Here is a 24403-nt window from a genome sequence, read left to right as displayed (position 1 = left end):
AATAATAAAGAGGGAACTTTTAAAATATTGGCTTCTTTCACTTAGCAATATGCACTTGAAGTTCCTCTGTATATTTTTGTAGTACCATAGCTCATTTCCTTTATAAATTAATTATTGGGTTGGCCAAAAATCTGTTTAGTTTTTTCCATAAAATAAAAGACACATTTTTCATTTTCACCAATGACTTTATTGATTTAGATATTTCAAGTGTGTCAGCTATCTCCCGTGAGGTGTAACATTGATTGTTCTCAATTAATGTCTCAATTTGATTGCTAGCAATTTCAATGGGTCTACCCAACCATGGAACATCATCCAGTGAGAAATTTTGTTCAAGGTGTTTTAGCTGTATTTGGATGACCTGATTCCAAAGCCCAGTAAGTTCATTTTACTACTGCAGAGGAAAAAAAGAAAGAAATTGAGAGGGGAGAGCCAATGTTGAGGGAGAGAGGAGGTAAGAAGGGACTATATAGGGTTTTATCTCTAACAAGGGCCTTAGATAACTTTGAGCAGGGCCAAGCCAGCAGTAGGCAGGGTGGGTGGAGCCAAGCCAAGGAGGAAGGGATAAATACCAGGTCCTGACCCATAGCACCCTCCCCGTTGTGTCGTTCGTTCGTCCTCAGTGCAGGGCAACAGGTAAGAGTCACTTTCAGTCTGGAGCCCTCTTTCTGGTCTGTCTTCCCACCTCAAAGCTGCACGTGCCAATTCTCTGGCCTGTCTAGATCTGACTTTGTTTCTTAGAATCTGTCTCTCTGTTATTTTCTTTCTTTTTGCCCTATGTATTTTCCTGCTTTTCATTTTCAGCTTTCCTTTGTCTTTTCCCCCTTGTTTCCTCTCCTTTGTCAGTTTTCAAGGTCAGTCTCTGACACGCTAGCTTTCTCTTATTTTTTCTTCATCTGAGTTGTCTGTATCCCCTCTCTCTCTCTCTCAATCTCATGCTTTCCATCTCTTTCTTCTTTCTGTATCTCTCAGTCTCTGTCTCTCTCTTCCTCTCCTTTTCTGTTCCCTGAAAAGACATCTTCATATTTCTTCTCACTTTGACTCCTTAACTCTGCTTGGCTGATTGCAGAGATCAATGAGTCAGATAGTAGGGGGGCAGAAGTAGGAAGAAAAAATGAAGAGAATGTGGAGATAATGGAAATAATGAACTGTGTAGGGAGAGATAAATGTGAAGGAATTGAGAGATGAATAATTAACAGAAGTAAGGAGGAAAGGGCGAAAGAGGAATATTGTGTCACTGAAAGGGCTCTATGCTGAAAGTCAATAGATTTGTATTCTCACCCTAATTCATTGTGAGACCTGAAAAGAGAGCTGGTTGGTCTATGATTTCCACAGCCTCTTTGAATTTTGATTTTATGGTCTACTAAATTTTTGTTTCTAAGAATTTCTGATTCTCTGCTTCCAGTTATCTAAAATTCTCTATGATCTTCCATGATGGAGAGAGGGTGCTGGGAAGGGAAATAAAGCCTGATGCTTCCAATTCCTGAGATGAAGTGAATGCATCTATTTCAGACCTGATTCTTACAAAGCAGGCCATTAAGGGGAGAGGGAGCAAGGAATGCCAAAGTTAGTAGTTTCTGGCTCTCAGCTGGAGTAAAGTTGTGGTTGGCCTTCTGCTATCTGGGATTACAGATGGGCTGCTGACATGAGCGAGGATCTTAAGGTGCAAGGAAAACCTTCTAGTCATTTGACCCCAAATTTTACCATTATCTCTATGAATAAAAGCATTGTTTTAAGAATACCCCTGGCAAGGACTGCCACACAATGGGTGTATAAGTTAAGTGGTAGAATGAATGAATGTTTACCAGTGCCTGAAATTCTGCTTCAGTTAGAAATCTGTTCCTTTGGGAAAGGCATTGATCACAGGTCAAAATCAAGTATCCCAGAAAGAGACCTCCTAGTGCAGCAGAGGACATTGACCTCTGGAGTTGGCATCTCAGTCAAGAGTACATGTAGTAATATTTGAATCATAGATCCACAGTAGTTAAGTTACTAGGCTCTATAACCAGATTGCCTGGGTTCAAATCCAGGTTCTTCTATTTAGTAGCTCTGTGATCTGGACTGGTTATTTACTCTTTTTGAATCTCAGTTTCCTCATCTTTGAAATAAAGTTGATATTAGTGTCTACCTCACAGGGTTGTCACAAGGATTAAATAAGTCAATGCATGTGAAGCTTTTCTAACAATGAGTACTCTGTGAGTGTGTGACTATTAGAATCTGATGAAAATCTATGAAGTTCTCTAGTCTAATCTCTGTAGAGAAACTGAGGCCCAGAGATGGAAAGTACAGGGCCCAAATTCATATAGTAAATTCTAACAGATAAGAACAAGAATCAGGATTGAGACAAGAATCAACTTTGCAGACCTAGTCTGGTGTATTCATAATGTAAATTCCTTTGGCTGTACCTTTACTTTCCCTACACAGGAAATGTAGAAAATAAAAATAATAGCTAACAGTTTTTTGGTATTTACTATGGGATAGGCACTCTTAATATATATTTTATATAGATTATCTTACTGAATCTTCATCCCTGTGAAATAGAACATCCTTGTTATTGTCTACATTTTACAGAGCAGAGATGTCATATTTCTAAGGTCCCAGAGCTAGTGAGTGGTAGAGCCAGGATTAAAAAACAAATAGTCTTGCTCCAGAGGCTGTGTTCTTAATATCCTAAATTGCTAAAAGTTTACTTTTATTCAACTTGACTCACTCCAGTTCAATGACAGGTAGCAGGATGGAATGTAAACAGAGCCCAAGGTAACTAGACTATAAGGTTATGGGTCATAAAAATGGACTGGCAGAGTGAGGCAAGATAAATTCCAGGAAAGAAGTATAAGAACAGAGAAAATGGAACTGAGGCTTGAAAGAACATGATAGTTCAACAAATTCCAAGAAGTAGTCTATATTTTTCTAGGTCTATGAGAACAATGTGGCCAAAAGCCCATTAGAGGTGATGAGTATATTGTACCTCTTCCATTTTTATAAAGGAGATGAGAGTAGGCCTTAATCCACCCTCATCTAAAAGTGGGACTTGACTTTGCTTCCAATCTCTGCTACTTTCCTTACCATTACATGCCCCACTGTTGTCATAACTGTCAGTGTTTATGTCAAAAAGGAGTTTCTAGGAGCCAGAACCTAACCATCTGTTTTGCCTGCCTCTCCCTGGGTTACCCACCCCTCCTCACCACCAATAGCCAGCGTCAGCCCCAGCCAGATGCCCAGAGGTGATTCTGGAAAGGAGCTCCCTTTCTCTCTCACACCCTGGTCTCATCTGGTCAGACCTCAGTGGCGATAAACTCTGGGAGCTTTATCTGCATTCTGCAGGCCCAGCCTCAAGTGCTTTAACCTTCGCAGGCAGGCAAGGAAAAGAAAACTCATACCTCCAGATACGATATAGGAATTGGATCCAATTCATTACCTACCATTCAAGGTAGGTATAAATACCTTACATTTGACAGCTAATGAAAGCTGAGACCCAGAGTTGGGAAGTGACTTTTCAAGAATACTCAATAGGGAGTTGGGGAGTTGGAATTGAAATAAAAAAAGCTAGAATTTATTGAAACTATGTGCCAGGCACTGTCTTCAAAGGCTTAATATGGTGAGCTTCATTTAGTTCTTTAAATACCCTCTTGTCCTTTCCCAATTTCAGGACCCACATGCCCTGCCCCCGATACTAACTTTTGCTCATATGACAGCCTGTGAGAGTTGGAGGGAGGATGCTTTTTCTTTGGGGTGTAAAAAGGGGAAGAGATTGCTTTGTGAGTTAGGGAGAGCATGCTTGCTTTGTGAGATCTGGAAGGGAGGGGTGTTGCTTTGTAAGAGGTGAAGGAGGTTGCCATATGAGAACAGGGCCACGAGTTCCCTCTGTTCATTCGTCCCTCATAACATAAGACTCTATATCTAGTAGCACCTTTAGTGCTCAGTTGCTGTCCTGATGGCGCCAGGGCCTTAGTCTTCCCACATTCTTTCATATCTCTCCTGTTTGCCTGTCCCATATCTTGTCTTTTGATCCACTGATGTTGGATATCCAGTTTGCCCTTGTCTTTTAATCTGTTCCTCCCTCTTGCTCTTTCTAGCGGTCTTTCTCTGAGTATCTCTCAGCCTTCCTTTATCCCAACCCTTAATCCACCTTAGCTACCTCTTTGTCTCTATCATTTGACCTTGTCTCTACTCCCTCCTGTCACTATCTCATCTCCCTCATCAGGGCAGAGCCCTTCTTCTCCTAACTCCTCTGTTGCTCTCCCTGACTCCCACAATCTCCCGATGCTTTTCTCCTTCATATTTATGCCTGACTGACTCTGCCACTGCTAGATTCTCTCCATTCCTGCTCTCAGTTTTCTGAGTCTATATATTCCTGTACATTCCTTGATCTGATCTCACTTTCTCTTCGTGTCCTTCTGTCTCTGCCTCTACCTCTTCTTTCTCTCTCACTAATATCTCTCCTCCTTCCCTCCCTCCCTCATAATACCTTCCTCCCATTTTCTCTCCACTCTTTGTTTCTCTCAGCTCATTCTTTTCCCCTATCTTGTATTTCCCATCATCCTTTTGTCCTCTGTTTCTCTGGAACAGTCCACCTCTCCTTTTTCTTATCTGTACCCTGCCCCTTTCTCTTCTGGCTTTGATCTCTTTCCCACAATTTCTGTACTTCTAAATCCACTACTGCCACTCTACCTTTGTTTTCTCTCACTTTCCTTCTTTTATCTTTCCTATTTTTCTTTTTTCCTGAGTCTTCCCCTACTCTCATCTTTTTTCTATTTGAGTCCGTGTTCATTCATTAATTTACTTCCAGATTCAACAAATACTTATTGAATACCTATATGTACATTTGGGTTTTTCTTTGTTTGCTTGCTTGTTGTTTATTGAATTTATTGGGGTGACATTGGTTTCTGGTTTCTCTTTAAGGATCTTCTCTCTGTCCCCTTTCTTTCCTCTGTGTTAGTCTCCATCTCTTTCATTCACCCATAGACTTGTTTCCCAAACTATTGGGTATTGCTTTTACCTCTTTCTCTATCTGTGCTTTTCCAAACTGCAGAGGCAAGTCAAAGAACAACAGAATTCCAGTCTTGGGGAACAGCTTGGAATTCCAGGTTCTGTAGGACCTAGAGCCTGCTCTTTTGTCCTATTCCCTGAATGTACTTAAGATGGTGTCTGTGACTTCAAACTCATTCTCCTTCTCTGCCTGAGCCTGCTCAGGGAAAACTCTGGGTTGAGGCTCACAAGCCCTGGTCAACCATATCTGTGTGCATTGTCAGGTTTAATCTCCACTTGTATGAAGCCAATATTCTTGGCCTTAAGTGTTGATTTAAAGGTTCAGTAGGTTATCAGTTCCCATCCTGCCATACATAATCACACTTCGTGATTCTCTGCATCACAGAGGGATCAGTGGCAAAGTCTGAATCAGAATTCAGGCTTTCCGACCTCCAGTTGGAACTCTTTCCTTCATATATTTGTTTAACAGTCAGTCTCTTCTTCCTTTCTGATGCCCTATTGGTACATTTTAAAAGTGGGAAAGTTCTTACCCTGAAAGGACAATAAGGACAAGCACTGGGTCAGAAGCTAAAGGCAAAGGATTAAACACAGGAATGACCTTTAGCTTTAGGCCAGGTATTCATAATGGGATCTCATCTCTTCCACATCTTCTGCAGGACTTCGGGATCAAGATGGTGGCAGCAGCCATATTGCTACAGCGCTGCCCAGTACTTGCCCGTGGCCCCTCAGGCCTCCTGAGCAAAGTGATTAAGACTCACCAGTTCCTTTTTGGTATTGGATGCTGCCCCATCCTGGCCACCCAAGGACCTACCTGTTCTCAAATCCACCTTAAGGCAACCAAGGCTGGAGGAGGTAAGAAGGGGCTACTGGAAAAAGTGGAGAATGTCCTAGAGACAAGATTCCAAGTCATACTATTCATCATCGCTTAATAATTGGTAGGGGTTATGTAAAAAGTGTTAAAGCAGAATGAGATGGCCTAAAAATATATTCTGGGATCTGACTTCTGCCAGTATCTCTAAAGTCTTACTCTTTATGCCTCTCATACTCTATCTATTCCAGTCATTCTGAAACTATTTAAAATTGCCTGTTATCTCAACGTTCTGAGCCTTTGCTCCTGTCAAATGATCCTCTTCCATATTCTTTACCAGAGTATCCCATATTTCTCATGAGACATTTAACTTGTGCTTCATCTCCTTTGCACAGCCTGCATAGACATACAGCCAGTCCAATTCCAATTCTGGATCATGTGTCTTCCCTATTCTAGACTTCCATAGCATAAGTCCTCTCTCCCATCCCAGCACTGTTCATAATGTATCTTCAGTGTGTGCCATTACTATCAGTTTAGGGGTTCCCATAGCACCAGGACCAGGCTCATCCATCTATGTGTCTCTACCATAGCTTAACATGGCACTTTGGGGTACAGTAGGTTTCAGTAATAATTGTTATACTGAACTCATGGTTAGAAATGCACTACCATTTACTTTCTTACCTTCCATAGACTCTCCATCTTGGGCCAAGAGCCACTGTCCCTTCATGCTCTCAGAACTCCAGGATGGGAAGAGCAAGATTGTGCAGAAGGCAGCCCCAGAAGTCCAGGAGGATGTGAAGACTTTCAAGACAGGTTGGAGTCAAGTTCCATATCATCCAACCTCTACTCCTCACACTTGAACTCACTTCACTACACTCCTGAGCTAGGCTAATCTAAGGACAGTTAGTATGCATCTCAGGATGGGGAGTCCAGTTTTTCCACAGGAACCATGGTAGGCAATAGCTTAGACCAGGCACTGAAGCTCATCCTTCCCAATACATATACATAGATAGGCAATTAATAGTCACTTTTGGCCATTAACCTAAAATGAGATTCTAGAGTTCTTCCTCTTCTCTCTCAGTGGATAAATGGGTCCCAACAGGATGAGATCCCACATTTAAGCAATACCAGTCTATGACAATCTGGATTTACATGGAAGAGTAAGTGTTAGAACCAGGTACATACTATACAATGATACGGAGTCCCAAGTCAACTCAAATGGTACTGATCACTCAAGATAATCACACTTGAGACATGATCACATTGTTGACATCTTTCTTAGGCCCTTTTGGGATATCATTATGGGTAAAATTTTCAAAATTGAATTTTAATGACATTCAGAAAAGAAAAGTAAGATACATATACTGCCCTGTATCTAACTCTTGCATGCAAGACCCAGACTGACTGCCCCAGTTACCTCACCCAAGGGAAAATTCTAGTAGAGAGAAGTGTGATTCACCTTATGGAAGGTTTCCTGACACAGGAGTCTCCGCCTGAGTAGATGAATAAGTGCTCACTTTGCAGAACTTTTTTTTTATTCTGCAGAAGGCTTATCTACTTTATAAACTTGAACTATTGTATGCTCTTTTGAGTTAAAAAGGACAACAAATGCTTTCTTTGCACCCCCCCCCCCACACACACCTTCATGGCTAATGAATCCCACTCTCCCTGTCAGACCTGCCCAGCTCCCTCAACCAGCCTGAGGAATCCATTCTCCAGTTCCCAGGAGCCACAGCAAATTTCAGAGAAGGTCACATACCTGCTACAGAACAACACGACTTCTGAATGTGTTGAGGTAGAAATATGGAAGGAGTGCTGAAATGGTTTCTGACACAGTAGAGGAAATGGCAAGGAAGCACTATGAAACCAAAGGGAGTCTGAGTTTAAATTTTAATGCTGCACTTGCTGGACCTGCGTGCTTTGGCAAGTAATTCACTTCCTTTCAGTGGATTATAACACCTGCTTCTACAGGTTACATGAGGAAGAAATAAAATTACATTTATGGACATTTTTCTAGTTTTATATGAGGCCTTATTAAATATTACATTTATTGTTATTATTTCTTTTTCATGCTTCTTTCAGAAATTCTTGTCCTTCATAGAGAGCCTTTTCCCTCTTTCGTGTGTGTTTATCACCATTTTCATAATGGAATTTGTTTTATTTCTCTAATATAAGAGGAATATGATTCAAATATAAAATATTTTCTATCAGATACAGGAAAAGTATAAAGAGAGAAATTTAAAATCATAATTCTACTATCCACCATTATTTTTTGCAATATTTTCTTTCAGATATTTTTCCATGACTAAACACACACACACCTACAGACCTCCTACATTCTCGTCTACACATATTTTTATTAGGAATATGATTTTATTCTACCCACAGCTCGTTACTTTTCTTTCTTTACTTAATTATGTCTCATGGACATCATTCCATGTCTCTAAACATAGAGCTGCATACTAATTATTAAGAATTGAAGTTTTTTCTGTAGCATGGATACAACATCATTCAGTTAATCAAACACCTATATTTCAGACTATTGTTTCTAGTTTTTGTGCATATTTTTCCAGTTCATATTGTTTGCTGGTGTTACATACATAAAATGTACCCACATAGAATATATAGTATTATTTTAGACCTACTATGAATATACTTCAGATAATTTATGTACTCTTCTATTGGGTTGCTTCCAATTTTTCCTGTTACAAACAGTGGTGAAACAAACCTCACTAACTGTACCTCCTCATGCATGTAGCTTAGTGTTTCTCTAGGATAGACACTAAGAGGTAGAAATTCTCGGGGTGTAAGGGTATGTACATTTTCAATATTAGTCAATACTGCCAATTAGCCCTCCAAAGTGTTGTACCAGTTACCAGAGAAAGTATCTATATTCTCACATTCTCTCTAGCAATTGATAATATAAAACTTTTAACTCTATCAGTTTGATAGGTGAAAATGTGTTTATACAGTTTGATTTTTCCCTGATTAAGCATATTTTTCTACATTTATTAAATTCTCAGTTTATATTTTTTGCCTACATTTCTATTGGGTTGAAAATTTTTCATAGCAGTCTTTCAACTTATAAAAAATAAATTCTGGATATCAGTAACTTTTCTGTTAAATGTACTACAAAGTTTCTCTAGGTATGTTGGTCTGTACATTTTAACAACTTTTTAATACATATTTCCTAATATACCTGCAGCAAAACATGTTACTAGTGTACACCCCTACCTCATAAGTTACTATCAGCAACAATCATGGTTTCTGGCTCATATATAGAGTTCTGGAGTTTAACAAGTTCTTTGGCATGTGTTATTTCAATTTATTCTGAAAGTAGGGCTGCCCCATTTTGCAATGGTAGTGGTTAAAGTAATGGGCTCTAGATTACTTACTTGTAGACATCTTACTTGTTGTATGACCTTGGTCAATTTACTTAACCTCAAAATAAAATGTTACCTAACTTCTCTATGCCTTGGTTTCCTTTAAAATGAAGATACTAATAGAACATTCCACATAGGGTGGTTGTGAGAAATAAATAAAGCAATAGGTGTAAACTTCATAAAACAGAACAACATGTAATAGACAGCAATTAAGTGCTGGCTATAATAACATGATCAAATATTAGTTGTTATTATTATTAGTACCACTACTACTATTATTTTAGTCATAACAATACTATATATGCCAGATATTAGTTTGGGGGTTTTACATTCTGTCTTGCATGAAGGTGTTATTAGCCTCATTTTACAGATGAGGAAATTAAATCTAAGAGAGAGAATTCATGACTTAAAGTCATACAAGTAGGAAGTGGCAGAGTAATTACTTGAAACTAGATCTGTCAATACTCTTTCCACTGAAACTGAAAGTAGTGATTCCAGTAGGGAGGCTTCCACACTAACCTCAGAAAAAGAAATGAGTTCATGCCAGGGGTAGAAAGCCTGAGTGAATTATAAATAAATTATTGAGTGAATGAGTGAGTAAGCAAAGGGATGGTTGAATGAAGTAGTGGAGAGTTACTATGTCCCTGCAAGTTCTTAACTGGTCAAATAAAGGGATAAATGTAAAGAAGATTAGAGAAGTTAAAATCAATAGCATACATGAAGTATGGACTAGCCAGGAAGTGATTTTTAAATGAATTCTTTTCATCCCCATCTCTATTCCTGCAGGAAACCACGTCTTTGGTTATGAGCAATTTTTCAGGGACAAGATCATGGAGAAGAAGCAGGACCACACCTACCGTGTGTTCAAGACTGTGAATCGCTGGGCTGATGCATACCCCTTTGCCCAACACTTCCCTGAAACATCTGTGTCTGCAAAGGATGTGTCTGTCTGGTGCAGTAATGACTACCTAGGCATGAGCAGGCACCCTCGGGTCTTGCAAGCCACACAGTGAGTAGTAGTGTCTGGGACATGAGCTCTGGGGATAATCCAGAGAAGAGTCAAAGCCACATGTGGAAAGAGAAAGCAGAGCTGGAAGTGGAAACCTGAGTTCCACCAACTACTCCTGCTGTACAAGGCCCTCCAGCATATTTAATCCTCAGATATGATATGAACTAAGTCAGTCAACAAACCATATTTTCTAAACTCTTGGTTGTCCAGTGATATAGACAATAGGATGAAAGGACAAGCAAGCCCACTGTCCCTGAGCTCTCACTCTGGCTGTAGAGTGAGTATTTCCAGAGATGGTATGTGACCTCTAGAAAATCTTCCAAGCTGCTGAAGCTCAACCTACCTTCTCCCTCCATTCCAGAGTGCCTGCAGCCTAAAAAGGAGGGTTCGTGCCCCCCACCCCATTCCTGCCCTCTACTTGGCCACTTAGGACACAGCTCACTCAGGACCACTAAGTCAACATTGACCCCAATTGAGGAAGAGAACCTACTCAGTTCCTAAGTGTCTGACAAGGATTTCCTCTCCTCTTTGTCTCTCCTCTGCTTTTTTCCTGACTAGGGAGACCCTGCAGCGTCATGGAGCTGGAGCTGGTGGTACCCGCAATATCTCAGGTACCAGTAAATTTCATGTGGAGCTGGAGCAGGAGCTGGCTGAGCTGCACCAGAAGGATTCAGCCCTGCTCTTCTCCTCCTGCTTTGTGGCAAATGATTCTACTCTTTTCACCTTGGCCAAGATCCTGCCAGGTAACCCTAAGGCCTAAGCTTTTTTCAGGGCTGGTATCGTGCACTACAGCGTACAGTCTCACTGTCTTCATCACTCCTTCCCTCTATTCTGAGTCACTTGCTCCCGTTGCCATTCTTTTTTACCTACCTTGCATATCCTCAACATTCACTGGTCGACTATACCCCTCTCCTTTCTCCTCTTCCATACAGAGGCTAAAGACCGTTATTAAGAAATGTTACCCAACTTTGCAGAAGAGTAACACAATAAATTTGTCAGCCCCATTCAACTGGGCTCTTAATTCTCACAAACAGTCATTTTATGTCTCCAAATCCACTTTTTAAAACTTTCTTCCCTCTTCTAAAACCTGTGACTACCTCCTCCTTCACTCTTAGTAAATAACCTTATATCATACATCACAAAGAAAAAAAGAAGCCACCAGATAGGGACTCCTTTAACTTATAGCCACCAAACCTACAAATCTGTCTAATTGTTCATCTATTCTTTCATTCTTTTCTTTTACACATTGAAGGTATATCCCTCCTGCCTAAAGCCAATCCCTTCTCTTGTACACTGGATCCTGTCTTACCACTCTCCTACTCTCTAGTCAGTAACATCCCACCTTCCCACTCTCCCACTTTCCGGTCAATAATATCCTCAACTCACATGCCTGTCATCCTTCCATCATACCCCCAAACCTAGATGAATATAACTTTTCATCTTCTCTGTCAATCTTGGGCTGATGTAATTGCTCAGATGGGAGTTATTAAAAATTTATAGTCCCCAACTTATAACAGCTTCTCTATGCTCTCTGGCAATCCTGTTTCCATGGTCAGTTCTCCAAGTCTCCAAGGAAGTTTTGCCGATCTTCATTCTCAGCTCTTCTACACCACCACTTCACCCACATTAGCATCTCCACATGCCCTCTCCTCGTTCTTCTCTCCTGTTACAGTGGAAGAGATGCCCTTTTCCTTGTTGACAAATTCTGCTGCTGGTGCTCTTTGTCCCATACCCCTCTACCCCCTCAAGAACTTTGATCTATAAAGTTCCTTCTCTCCTATATCTTCAGCCTCTCCCTTTCTTTAAACATATTGAAGTCTCTTGCATCTCACACACAAAAAATTCCCCTCATTATGCTCTAGCTACTGCCCTACCCTTTTCCTCCTTTTAACTGGCAAACTGCTTGAGAGAAGTCTCCATACTTAATATGCCTTCCTCAATTCCTGCTGATTCTTTATTTAGCACACTATAAACATAACAACTGCTTCTCAGAAGCTTTTTCTAAGATTACACATGACCCCAACTCAGTCCAACATCCTTTGAAATTTTTTTAATGAATCTCCTCCTCAATCATTACAATTCAACTTCTTTCATTTCCACTGCAAACATCCTAGCCTAGACCAATTAAATTTCTTGATTTCACCTTTGCCCTCCTGCAATCCGTTCTTCACATCAGGCAGAATGATATTTTAAAAACACAAACACAGCCCTGGCTGGCGTGGCTCAGTGGATTGAGCGCGGGCCTGTGAACCGGAGTATCGCGGTTCGATTCCCAGTCAGGGCACACGCCTGGGTTGCAGGCCAGTTCCCAGCGGGGGACTCAAGAGAGGCAACCACACATTGATGTTTCTCTCCCACTCTTTCTCCTTCCCTTCCCCTCTCTCTAAAAATAAATAAATAAATAAAATATTTTTTAAAAAAACCACAAGCACATTTTTGTTACTCCCCTGTCCAAAATCCTTTCACAGATCCCCATTGCCCTTAGGACCAATTCTAAATTCTGTATCATGACTTCTGAAGCCCCAAATAATCTGGCCTCTACTTACCTCTTAAGCCTCATTTTTGATACCCCTTTTCTCATTCTTTCATTCAATAATATATTCGTTTATATATTCATTCGCTCACTTGTAAATGAGTTATGTTTATTCATCCATTTATTCAAGAAATGCTTATTGATCAGCTACTGTGTACCTAGCCTTATACTGGGTATCAGGAACAGAAAGATAAAAAAGATGTGGTTTCTGCTCTTAAGAAATTTCCAGTCTACTTCTTTGTAATAGGTTCACCAGGAAATCATGCCTGATTTCCTCAAATAGAAGTCATACCTTGCTCTAACGAAATCCACAGTTCCTTGATATTAGTGCAGTTTGTAGGCCAGGATTCAACTACCTCCACCGACTTCCCCCACTCTACCTGTCCTTCCAGTATTTCCCAGTAAAAAGTCCTACATTCCTCAGATTCTAGAGAAAGGTCTTCCCCTCTCTGGACTTTAGCTTCCTCATTTGTACATTAAAGGAACTGGATTCCATGGTCATTAATGGTCCTTTAAGCTATCATGTGCCACGAGTTTATTATTCAAACTGTGAAAGTCTGATAATTATCCACCTTGTGAGCAGAGGATTGCTACCTGGAAAAGGTGGGATTTCATCTGGACTAAGAAGAATCTAGCATTAGTACAAATCGACAAGTATTCTATGGGATCAATTCCTTTCTAAGGCTTGATATTATGTCTAAGAAAAGGAACCTAGGCCCTGTCCTCAGGAAACTCTAGAGCTTCTTGGGAAATGATTTAAATTTCCTCTACTTGAAGAAAGTCAGAGGCCAGACTAGGGTTCGAAATGACCACAGGCAAAGTTGTGGGGTCAGAATTTTAGTAAAGGGGAGTTCTTCCATGGAAGCAAGAGGTCATGAAAGTTTCCAGAGGAGGAGGAAGCAGAGCAGGGTCTTCAAAAGAAGGAAAGGGATTTTCTTCTACCCCTGCCAGGTCAGTCCTGAGGTTAAAGTGGGAATTCTGGGACAGAAACTTATGAACTATGCATCTGGTTCCTCAGGGTGTGAGATTTACTCAGATGCAGGCAACCATGCTTCAATGATCCAAGGTATCCGCAACAGTGGAGCAGCCAAGTTTGTCTTCAGGCACAATGACCCTGACCACCTGAAGAGACTTCTAAATAAGTCCAACTCTGAGACACCCAAAATTGTGGCCTTTGAGACTGTTCACTCCATGGATGGTATGTATATGCGTGAGTGTATGTTTACTAACATTGGTCTCACAAAAACCATGATGATAATGATAACAGCTAACATTTACAGAGTGCTAATTACATGCCAAGCAAAATCATTAGTATTTTATATATATTAATTTACTGGATCTTCACAATTCTATGGGGGTAGGTGCTATTATTGTTTCTGTTCATTTACATGAGGGAAGTGAGACACAGACAAATGAGGTAACTTGCCTAAGATCACACAGCCAGTAAATGCCAAAACACAGAGGCAGCTATTACAGTGATGTTACAGATTAAGAAATTAAAGTTCGAACACAGCTCTCAATTTATCTTTCCTGACTTTAGTAATTGGTGCCAGAGTGATGTAATTTGCACCCTAGGATGTATGATTCCAATTCTGTCACACAAGGCTCCCTCCATGATAAATGATGTACACACATCAATTATCTCAGTGTCTAGCTTCTGCAATGGAAAATTTGACAAATTATTGCCTGGAAGTTTTTTCAATGTCCAGTATGAAGCATTGGAATCAAAACATGTGTTTACATCAGAGAGATCTGGGTTCAAATCCCACCTCAGGCACTTACTGGCTCTATGACCTTGGATAACTCTTTAACTCTCTGAGCCTCAGTTTACCCAAAGGTAAAATATCTGGTTATAAGCATTAGAGATGATGAGAGTCATTCCATTTATTATGATCTAAGTAGAAATAAATGATCTTTACACTCCTACTTCATTTTCCCCCCAACTGAAGCAATGCCCAAATCATTTTATTGTTGGCCCTCTTGAGCAGAAATCCTGTTTTAGACCACACCTTCTAAAGTGAAGAGCTTCTCACTTCAATTCAATTTGTTACTTTTCCAATGTACACAAAAGAGAGTCCATAGTATCCTCTGATTTAGCCAGCATATGTGCCATCTGCATTGTATAATGGTAAGGCAGAGAAGTCTGTGCAACCAGACTACCCATTTCCAAATCCCAGCATGACAACTCACCTGCCATGTATAATGTGCTCCCATGTATAGTTCACACCCACGTTTTTTGCCCAAACTTTCGGAAAAAAATCTTTCATTTTAATTTTTTAATTGAATTAAATCTAATTATTAGGATTTTTTATTATAAAAGAATTTTAGCATTTATTTTTTAACATTATGGTACAAAACATTGATTACAGAAATAGTTACAAAACACAAGAACAGATACAAGGCATTTCAGGTTCTACCCATGTATAATGCACATCCTTATTTTTCCCTCAAAAATTTGGGCAAAAAGTGAGCATTATACATGGCAAAATATGGTACTTAGCTTGAGCAAGTTTTGTAATGGTTCTGTCTCAGTTGCCTGATTTGAAAAATGGAGGTGATAATAATAAAGTAGCTGTGAGAATTAAATGAATTAATATATGTAAAGAACTTATGCCTTGACCAGTGTAGCTCAGTTGGTTGGGTGTCATCTCACAAAGCAAAGGTCACAGTTCAATTCTTGGTCAGGGCACATGCCTGGGTTGCAGGCCAGGTCTCCTGGTTGCTGGGGGGGGGTGGGGCAAGTGCAAGAGGCAACTGATTGAAATTCCTCTCTCACATCGATATTTCTCTCCTTTTTTCTCCTCCCCTCCCCTCTCTCTATAAGTAAATAAATAATATCTTTTTCTTAAAAAAAAAAACAAGTTGTTGTGCCCACTCCCACATTTCTACAACTAGCAATAAAGTAAAAACAATCCCATGATTATATTTCTACTACGGAGATTACTCTAACTCACTATTTCTCTAGTGGAAACTGTGTTAGGACCATCTTTACATTTGCAAGAGAATGGTTTCTTTTTTTTTTTATGGAAACTGTGTAAACTGTCAATCGCAGGGCAGAGTTTCTCCCATTGAACTGATGCTTGAGCCATCACACTGTCCCTTTTGTCTTGGGCTATACCTCCTGCTGTTGTTCCCACCAGTTGCTCACATTGATCCTAGCATGGAGTTCCTGTTTCCACATGAAAAATTTCGTATGTATTCTAGCTCTCTACATCTCAGTAGTTTCCAGGAATGGACAAGGTATAGGTTGTTATATATGCAGAGTAGCCAAAAAGTCTACAAATTGGATTCACGACCATTTGAAAACCTTATAAACAACCGTAAACATAGAAGATGTCTAGAATAACATGGAGAAATGGTCATCTGTATGGAAATGGAGAGGACCTTACAGATCATTTTTAATTCACTCTCATTCAATAGATTGAGACTAAGTCTGTGTGTGGAGAGGTCCCCTCATATAAAAAATTGAGAGAGATAAGAAATACACTCCCACAGAGACACAGAAAAGACATAGACAGAGACACAAAGAAACACAGAAAGGGACACAAAGGTATAGAGAAAGAAAGTCTGAAGCAGAGAGATAGTCAGAGAGGTAGACAAAGGGACACAATGAGAAACAAGTGAAGGAGGGAAGGGGTGGGAAAGAGAGACAGAGAGACAAAGAGGAAGGAATGGGAGGGGAGACAGAAAAATAAGGCTGAGACAGAAAAATAGAAGTATCGAAACAAAGATGGAAATGGCCACAAAAACAGAGATAGTGATAGAAAGACAGAAACAGGGAGGACAAGTGAAGAATAAATATATTGACAGGGTTGCCAGTACCTGGCTGAGGGAATGAGTGGGATCTGAAATTAGGACTACATTAATCTGGAGTAAAAGGTGACTTTTAAAAAACAAATATACACAGGCTAGTGCCAACTCTAAGTGGATATACACATACTTGCCGGGTGGAAAAGGAAGCAAAGAGAGGCTGGAAAGTGGCATAAACAAGAGAACATATATTGTCAGAATAAAGTAAAAATAGAAAAAAAATAGAGAAGCAAGACTTGATCATAGCCTGAAGAAGGGGGGCGGGGAGAGAGACAACAAGTTTCAGTAGCAGTGAAGTGAAGGTAGTCAATACATATAAAGAAGTTTGAAGTAGTCCCAAAGTAGTCGTGGGTTACAAATTCCACACTGGAGTTGGAAGTGGGGAAGGGTTATGATATCTCTATTCCTTGACTTTGCTCAGGTGCCATCTGTCCCCTCGAGGAGTTGTGTGATGTGGCCCACCAGTATGGAGCTCTAACCTTTGTGGATGAGGTTCATGCTGTAGGACTGTATGGTTCCCGGGGCGCTGGCATTGGGGAACGTGATGGAATTATGCACAAAATTGACATCATTTCTGGAACTCTTGGTGAGTGAGTGACTTGGACTTGCCTTATGTACAATCTAGAAAGGAGGCCCTGGAAAGATCCTTTACTACCTCCTCCCCAAAGCTGTGGGCACTATTTGAGTATAGTTCACAGTTTCAGGCTATAAAACTCTTGGACTCCCTCACTCCCTCTTCTCTAAAGAGTTGCTGAAAAAATCTGGGTTTTTTAAGATGACCCCTCAGCTAGGCCAAATAGCCAGGTTCTACTCAGTAAGTGGAGAGTTGTAGTTCTAATCTCCTTTCCCATTCAACCCCAAGCTTCATCTTAGCTTCACTTTTGGGCCTAACCAGTTTAAGATCCCCACCCAGCTCCTGCCTATCTAGTCACTGCATATGGCAGGCCTTGAAAGTCCTATCTTGAAGCAGCAGAATTATCAGTTCTTGGTGATAATAATTCTCCTGTCTTGAACCAGAGGCCTGGGAAGGGAGTCTAGAGCTCCATCTTCTGGCGTCTAGAGCCACAGCTTCTGGTGCACCTCTTTTTGTTACCTGGGGCATGATCCTGTTCTTTTGGGGACTGATAATAGGGTCTGTGCATATCCTCCTCCTCCTTGTTTCCAGGCAAGGCCTTTGGCTGTGTGGGTGGTTACATCGCCAGCACCCGTGACTTGGTGGACATGGTGCGTTCCTATGCTGCTGGCTTCATCTTCACCACTTCACTGCCTCCCATGGTGCTATCTGGGGCTCTGGAATCTGTGCGGCTGCTCAAGGGAGAGGAGGGCCAAGCCCTGAGGCGGGCCCACCAGCGCAATGTCAAACACATGCGCCAGCTACTAATGGACAGGGGCTTTCCTGTTATCCCCTGTCCCAGCCACATCATACCCATCCGGGTGAGAGCCCCACCCTTCCCATTGCCCTCCCTTTCTATCTCTTCTGGAAACCTTCCAATACCCAGCAAACTGACACCAGCTATTGTTGATGCTTTCTTGTTAACCATTTGTGAAACGTTATCAGACATTCTGAATTAATCAGTCTTCTTTTCCCATTCATTAGCTATTATGTCATCCCTATTAGACTGTCCTGACCCTCACAATATTGAGTTTTCATGATGTATACATAATTCGGTGTTTTTCAAACTGTGCATCAAGACCATTTGTGAGTCATAACATCATCTTAATAGGTTATGACTAGCATTAACAAGTATTTCTTGAACATCCATCCTCTTAAAGAAACTGCCTGTTAATGAGCCTGTAAACTATGCATGATGAAAATTCTCGTATATTACGAAGGAATGGCCATTGGCTTACTTATCGCACCCATGATACAGTGGCTATAAATATAGTTGCTTACAAAGAAAACAATAAAGAAAATGTTGAAGTACATCGCATATAGTTAGGATATTATTTCATGGGAATTTTCAGTTTTATATGATTATATGCACATGTATGTATGTATGTATGTATGTGTATATATGCATAGTATGATCATGGCATGAAATGTATTCTTACTAAGAATTGAAGTTAGAAAACCTAAAATCAAAAGCCATGAAACTAGCTGGTATTTTGAATTCTCAACTACATTAGAGTATTTACTGGCTTTAAAAATGAACTGTGACTTCTTTCTTAAACAACATCTATTTGTGTGTGTTGGTAAGGGTGTAGGGAGATAATGTTATGTGGCTGATTTATGGATGAGAAAAAAATAGTAACTGCTCTTTGGATCAACCCAATATTCCCTTGAAAGACTGCTTTTGTAAATATCTTTTATTTTTAATTAACCCAATGTCAGCATCCCAGAGGGGGCTTAAGGGTTTTGTCTTCTTATCCATGACCACCCCAAATTAACATATGAGCTAAGTAAAACCAGTATGTTTGCTCTACAAACACCTTTAAGACAAGATCTCTAACACCACTTCCACTCCACTCCTTAAAATTTGATTGCTGCCTCTAAGCAACTTCTTGATAAATATTCTGGAGCTGCTACTAAGCCCCTTATGAAAAAATTATGTCCAAAAATTCAGTGCTGTCCCTTTATCTTGTTTCCTCCAACTGCTTCATGAAGCTAGTAATAGTGGGGCTAGTGTTGCAGATACTGACAGGCTTTTCTTGTGAGCCCAGGTGGGTGATGCAGCACTGAACAGCAAGATCTGTGATCTCCTGCTCTCCAAGCATAGCATCTATGTGCAAGCCATCAACTACCCAACTGTCCCCCGGGGTGAGGAGCTGCTGCGCCTGGCACCCTCCCCCCATCATAGCCCTCAGATGATGGAAGACTTTGTGGGTAAGTTCTTGACATTGTTGCCTATAGTACTCTCCCTCCTTTCAGCCTCAGGATTTGAGGAAGTTCAGAGAGAATGGATGCCACTCACTTTAAAAATATATTTCTGAAACATCTAATATGTGCCAAACTCTATACTAGGTTCCTCAATGAATGAGAAACAGTCCCTAGACTTGTAGGGCTCCAGTTTGGTTGAGGAGGCCATAGCAGACACAAACAATTATCTCAAGGGGTTCAGCAAAGACAGTGAATGTGGACAGTGAATGGGAACAGAGAGGAGGGACCTGATTCAACATATGCGATGTGAGACAGGCTTCCTAGTGGAGATGACACCCGAGCTGAGTCTTTCAAGGTGAATGGTACTGGACCACAAGAAGAAAGATGGTGTGGAGGGGTATTCCTAGTAGAGGGAAGAACATTAAGAAAGGCAAGGGGTGGGTGAGAAGCAGCCTGGGATAAATCAAGAACAGCAGCAGGTGGTACAGAAATGGAGGACAGTAGGGAGTGGGAAGGGAGTGTCAATCTATGAGTCTATAAAGACAGCACAAAACAGGGCCTGGATGGAGAGATTTATAGTGTTCACTGAATAGCTTTGTTTTTATCCTGAAAGATGGCAGGTTAGTCAATTCACCTAAAGCTTGTTGGATTCCTACAGGAAGCAGTTTTTAAGCACGGGGCCTGACATACAGAAGGTGTTCATTTAAGGTCTGTTGGGTGAAAGACATGTAGGTAGTTGACGGTTTAGCAGAGGAAACAGGCATAGGCATGGATTGTACTAGTCTAGTGTGATAAGCTACAGCGCACTGGGAGCTGGAGAAGGAGTGCTTGTTTATGGCTAGAGAGAGCAGGAAGGGTGAAATTAGGGAGCTCTGTGTGCGGGGAAGTCCTTGTGTAGCACCTCGAAGTGTATGTGGTGTGGTATAAGGACATTCCAGAATAAGGGAATTCCATCAGCAACGACCCAGAGATAGGAAAACAGAGAGCATGCAATGGCATCAGTCATTCTGCTTGTCTGGAGCACAGACAGTATGAGAGTTCAAGGCGTGCAAGATAGGTAGTTGCCATTCACTCACTCATTGATTAAAAACATCAGATAATGTTAGCCAACAGTTATTAAGTATCATGTGCCAAGTACCATTCTAAAAACTTTACTTGTATGAACTCATCTAATCTTCATGGGGTAGAGATGATTATTATTAGCATTTCCATTTTACATATGGGGAAACTGAGGCATCCAAAATATATAGTAATTGGCCTAAGTCACACAGTTACTAGATTTGAACTGGGGAGTTTGTATCTACTGCCATGGTTATAAGCACTCAGGCTACTGCTTAAGCTGATGACCCAGACTTTTGGAGCTTTGCCTCAGTCCTCTCTGTTTACCTAGGCTTCCCTTATAGAGCTCTAGGCACCCTCAGTTCACTGAGTGTCCACTTATGCTGGGCTTTTTCTGGAAAGAAGTATGAGTGGTATCTACCATGGCTCTACAAGTCTTTCAAACTTACAGCCAAACCATCTTAAAATCTTGCAAATGTTCTCTACAATCTCTCTCAAATCTGTTCTCTTGTCTCCATTTATAACTTTTAAATCCTTATCAATGTGATTTCTTCCTAATTTATCTGCTTCTGTCTTGCTTCCTTCTAATCCGTTCTCCATTCTGACCACAGAGGGATTTTTTGTAAACATCTGACCATGTAGCTACATAGCTCCCTTGCTTAAACCTCTTCATGTTTCTTTATTTATTGTCTGGAGCAGAGTAGTGGTCTCCAGTGGGAGGGAGGTATGCAAAATAATCCATAGGGTGAGGGTATTGGAACTTTTTAAAGGTACAGGTTTATTACTTACAAGTCCTGGAAACTAAACAGCATACCTAGGCTTTCATGTTTACTTTTTATCTTAAAAATTTGGAATTAAGCATTCCTGATTTGGATCTTTAATATATAGACTGACAATGATACATGTAAAGAGTATATAAACAAACATACATAGATAGGAAGTACATGCTAAAATGTTTATACTGATAGAATGTATAGTCTGAAACTTGGAGACTACTGGTCTATAGAACAGTCAAAGCTCCCTGGAATGACATTCAATGCCTTCAACATCATGATCTCTGTATCTTCACCTCTTCCCCCACATTAATTTTATTTCTACAGCTGCACTGAATGACTTGTAGCTCCCTCATTTTGCTCTATTCCCTTACCTCTGGGACTTTGATAATTAACGCTTCCTTCTAATTGGAATGCTCTCCCTCAAACCGTTCCTCGGACTTACTTCCTTTCCTTTCATCTTCTTGGCTTAATCAGGTATCCTTTCATTCTTTCAACAAATATTTATTATAGAGTACCCACTGTGTGCTAGACACTGTTCTAGGTGCTGGGGATTCAGTAGTAAACAGAACAGACACAAAAATCCCTATCCTTCTGGAGCTTACATTCTGGTGGAAGGAAGTAGTCAAAAAACATTTTAAAATAAGTAAATTACAGTTGACCCTTAAACACAAGTTAGAATGGTGCCAGTCCACTTATGTAGATTTATTTCAATAAATAAAGTGGGGCCTTGACCAGTGTAGCTCAGTAGATTGCGCATCATGTTACAAAGTGAAAGGTCGCTGGTTTGATTCCTAGTCAAGGTGCGTACCTAGGTTGTGGGTTCCGTCTCAGTTGGGGTGTCATACAAGAGGCAACCAATCAACGTTTCTTTCAAACATTGATGTTTGTCTTCCTCTTTCTCCTTCCCTTCCCCTCTCTGTAATTTTTTAAAATTAGTTGGCCCTTTGTATTCTCAGGTTTCACACCTGTGAATTCAACCAACCATGGGAAAAAACAGTATTTTTGATTACTGGTTGGGAATCCACGGATGTAGAGGGCTGACTGTATGCATTGTTCTACACTATTTTATTCAAGGGACGTGAGCACCCACAGATTTTGGTGTCCATGGGAGATCCCAGAATCAATCCCTTGTAAATACTGAGGGACTGTAATTAAGTTTGGAGGGAGTCAAATGTTATACGTGAATTTTTGACTGTGCAGGGTTCAGTGCTACTAACTCACACGTTGTTCAAGTGTCAAATTGTACATAGCCTGGTAGTTCTAAGCACTATGAAAAAAATAGAGCAGGATAGGAGGGATGGGAAGTGATAATGAGGTGAGGGGGACAAGGGCTAGATTGGAAGAGGGTTGTAGCATTAAATAGTGTTAAGGATAGAGCTCATTGACATGACACTTGAGCAAAAATGTGAAGGTGAAGGAGTTAGCTAGACAGATATCTAAGGGAGGATCATCCCGGGCAGAGGGAATGGCCTAAGAGTAAAGACCCTAACACAGGGTCTATATATATATATATATATATATAAATACAAATTATATATTTTATATATATATATAATACAAATCCTTTTGTATTTGAGGAACAATGAGTGTAGATTGAGTGGTGTAGAGGGAGATAGAAAAATGAGGACTGAGGGGCAATATGGGCCAAGGTATATTGTAGGGTATTGTAGGCCATTGGAAGGATTTCGGCTTTATCTCTGAAATGGATAGTGTTTTGAAGGATTTGAGCAGAACAGTGACATATCTAACTCAGGTTTTAACAAAATTGCTCCAATTTGTATGTTGAGGATAGACTGAAAAGGAGAAAAAGTGAAAGCAGGGAGAGCCAATGGGGCTATTATAAAATTCCATGTAAAAAATGGTGATGGCTCATGCCTGATGATAGCATTGGAAGTGATGAGAAGTGGTCAGATTTTGAACACAGAGCCAATGATATCTGCTGATAGATTGGATGTGTAGTAAGAGGAAGAGAAAAATAAATGGCTCTAAAATTTATGGATTGAGCAATTGGAATTGCCATTAACTGAGATGGGTAAAGCTCAAAGTAGAGTAGGCTTTGGTGGAGGGTACGAAGGATCAGTAGCTCAGTTGTGTTCATGTTAAGTTAGAGATGCTGATTTGACATGGGAGATATAGGAAGGCAACTGAATATACAAGTATAGGATTCAAGAGAGTGGTCTGGGCTGGAGGTGAAAATTTCAGAATCATCAGCATAAAGATGGTCTTTAAAACCATGAGAATGGATGAGATTTCACAGGGAGCGATCATTTAAAAAGCCGTGGGCAGAGCTGTGGCACACACCTGAGGCACTTCTGACAGTGGGATCAGGTTCTCTCCTCTGGGTTCCTATCCCCTCCAGGACACTCCCCACTCCAGGCTCCCAGGTCACAACAATAACACTGTACAGTTACCATCGGTATTGTTTTCCTCCCCAGGCTAGGAGTTTCCAAGTAGATGTATTCATTTCTTGGGCCACAGCACGTCCTGTACTTACAGTGTGGTCCGGGCCAGGCCAGTACGGCTATAAACTGTGTCAAATAGATGCTTCCAAATTTTTTACACATCACAGGACCCATACACAAATAGTAACATTCATAACACACAATGGCACAAACCAGGAGCTACTTCTGGTTCTAAGCCATCTCAATGGATTCAAGGGATCTGTATTTTGGCACATCTGTACTGTGATATAGGGATTAAGAAAACCTAGTCTAACCAATTCTTTCCCTCTTCTCCTCCCACTACCTTCAGAGAAGCTGCTGGCAGCCTGGACTGAGGTGGGGCTGCCCCTTCAGGATGTGTCTGTGACTGCCTGCAATTTCTGTCACCGTCCTGTGCACTTCGAGCTCATGAGTGAGTGGGAACGCTCCTACTTCGGGAACATGGGCCCCCAGTATGTCACCACCTATGCATGAGAAGCCAGCTGCCTCAGAACCCCACCCTATCTGCATTCCACTCGGGGCTGGGCCTCTTCCTGTCCTCTGCTTTGTTGTGTGCCTCTGGCTGACTTGAGTCTGAAAACAAATAAAGAGCAAACTGCAGCATTTGTAGCCCTCTGTTGGTCAGAGAATAAACTGCACGATACCTGACTCTAAGACAAGTGGCAGAGCCATCAATAAACCACGGATCGCTTGTTGCTCTGACCACCCAAATTTACTGACAGGAAAACTGAAATCCAGAAAGATGAGCAAAAACCACAGAGTCAGTTGAACAAAGACCTG

General features: G+C 40.8%; 1 protein-coding gene across 2 annotated transcripts; it reads left to right on the top strand.

The window, feature by feature from the left end:
• The first annotated feature begins 533 nt into the window (after positions 1-533).
• On the top strand, positions 534-24223 carry ALAS2 (5'-aminolevulinate synthase 2). Of its 2 annotated transcripts, none has more exons than XM_037153712.2 (10): positions 534-633; positions 5643-5838; positions 6485-6607; positions 9964-10186; positions 10745-10929; positions 13738-13917; positions 16951-17115; positions 17695-17963; positions 19191-19353; positions 23934-24223. In XM_037153712.2, the coding sequence occupies exons 2-10, from the start codon at positions 5658-5660 to the stop codon at positions 24095-24097; spliced, it is 1653 nt and encodes a 550-aa protein (XP_037009607.1). In that variant the 5' UTR covers positions 534-633; positions 5643-5657; the 3' UTR covers positions 24098-24223. The 2 variants fall into 2 exon arrangements, with proteins under 2 accessions (XP_037009607.1, XP_037009608.1); XM_037153713.2 differs by lacking the exon at positions 534-633 and adding an exon at positions 3346-3427.
• Positions 24224-24403: the final 180 nt, after the last annotated feature.

This window comes from Artibeus jamaicensis, unplaced genomic scaffold, assembly GCF_021234435.1.
Source record: "Artibeus jamaicensis isolate MK-2021 breed Jamaican fruit bat unplaced genomic scaffold, CSHL_Jam_final contig_1410, whole genome shotgun sequence".
In the NCBI taxonomy this organism is placed as follows: Eukaryota; Metazoa; Chordata; class Mammalia; order Chiroptera; family Phyllostomidae; genus Artibeus; species Artibeus jamaicensis.
This window is presented reverse-complemented; position numbering and strand designations above follow the sequence as displayed.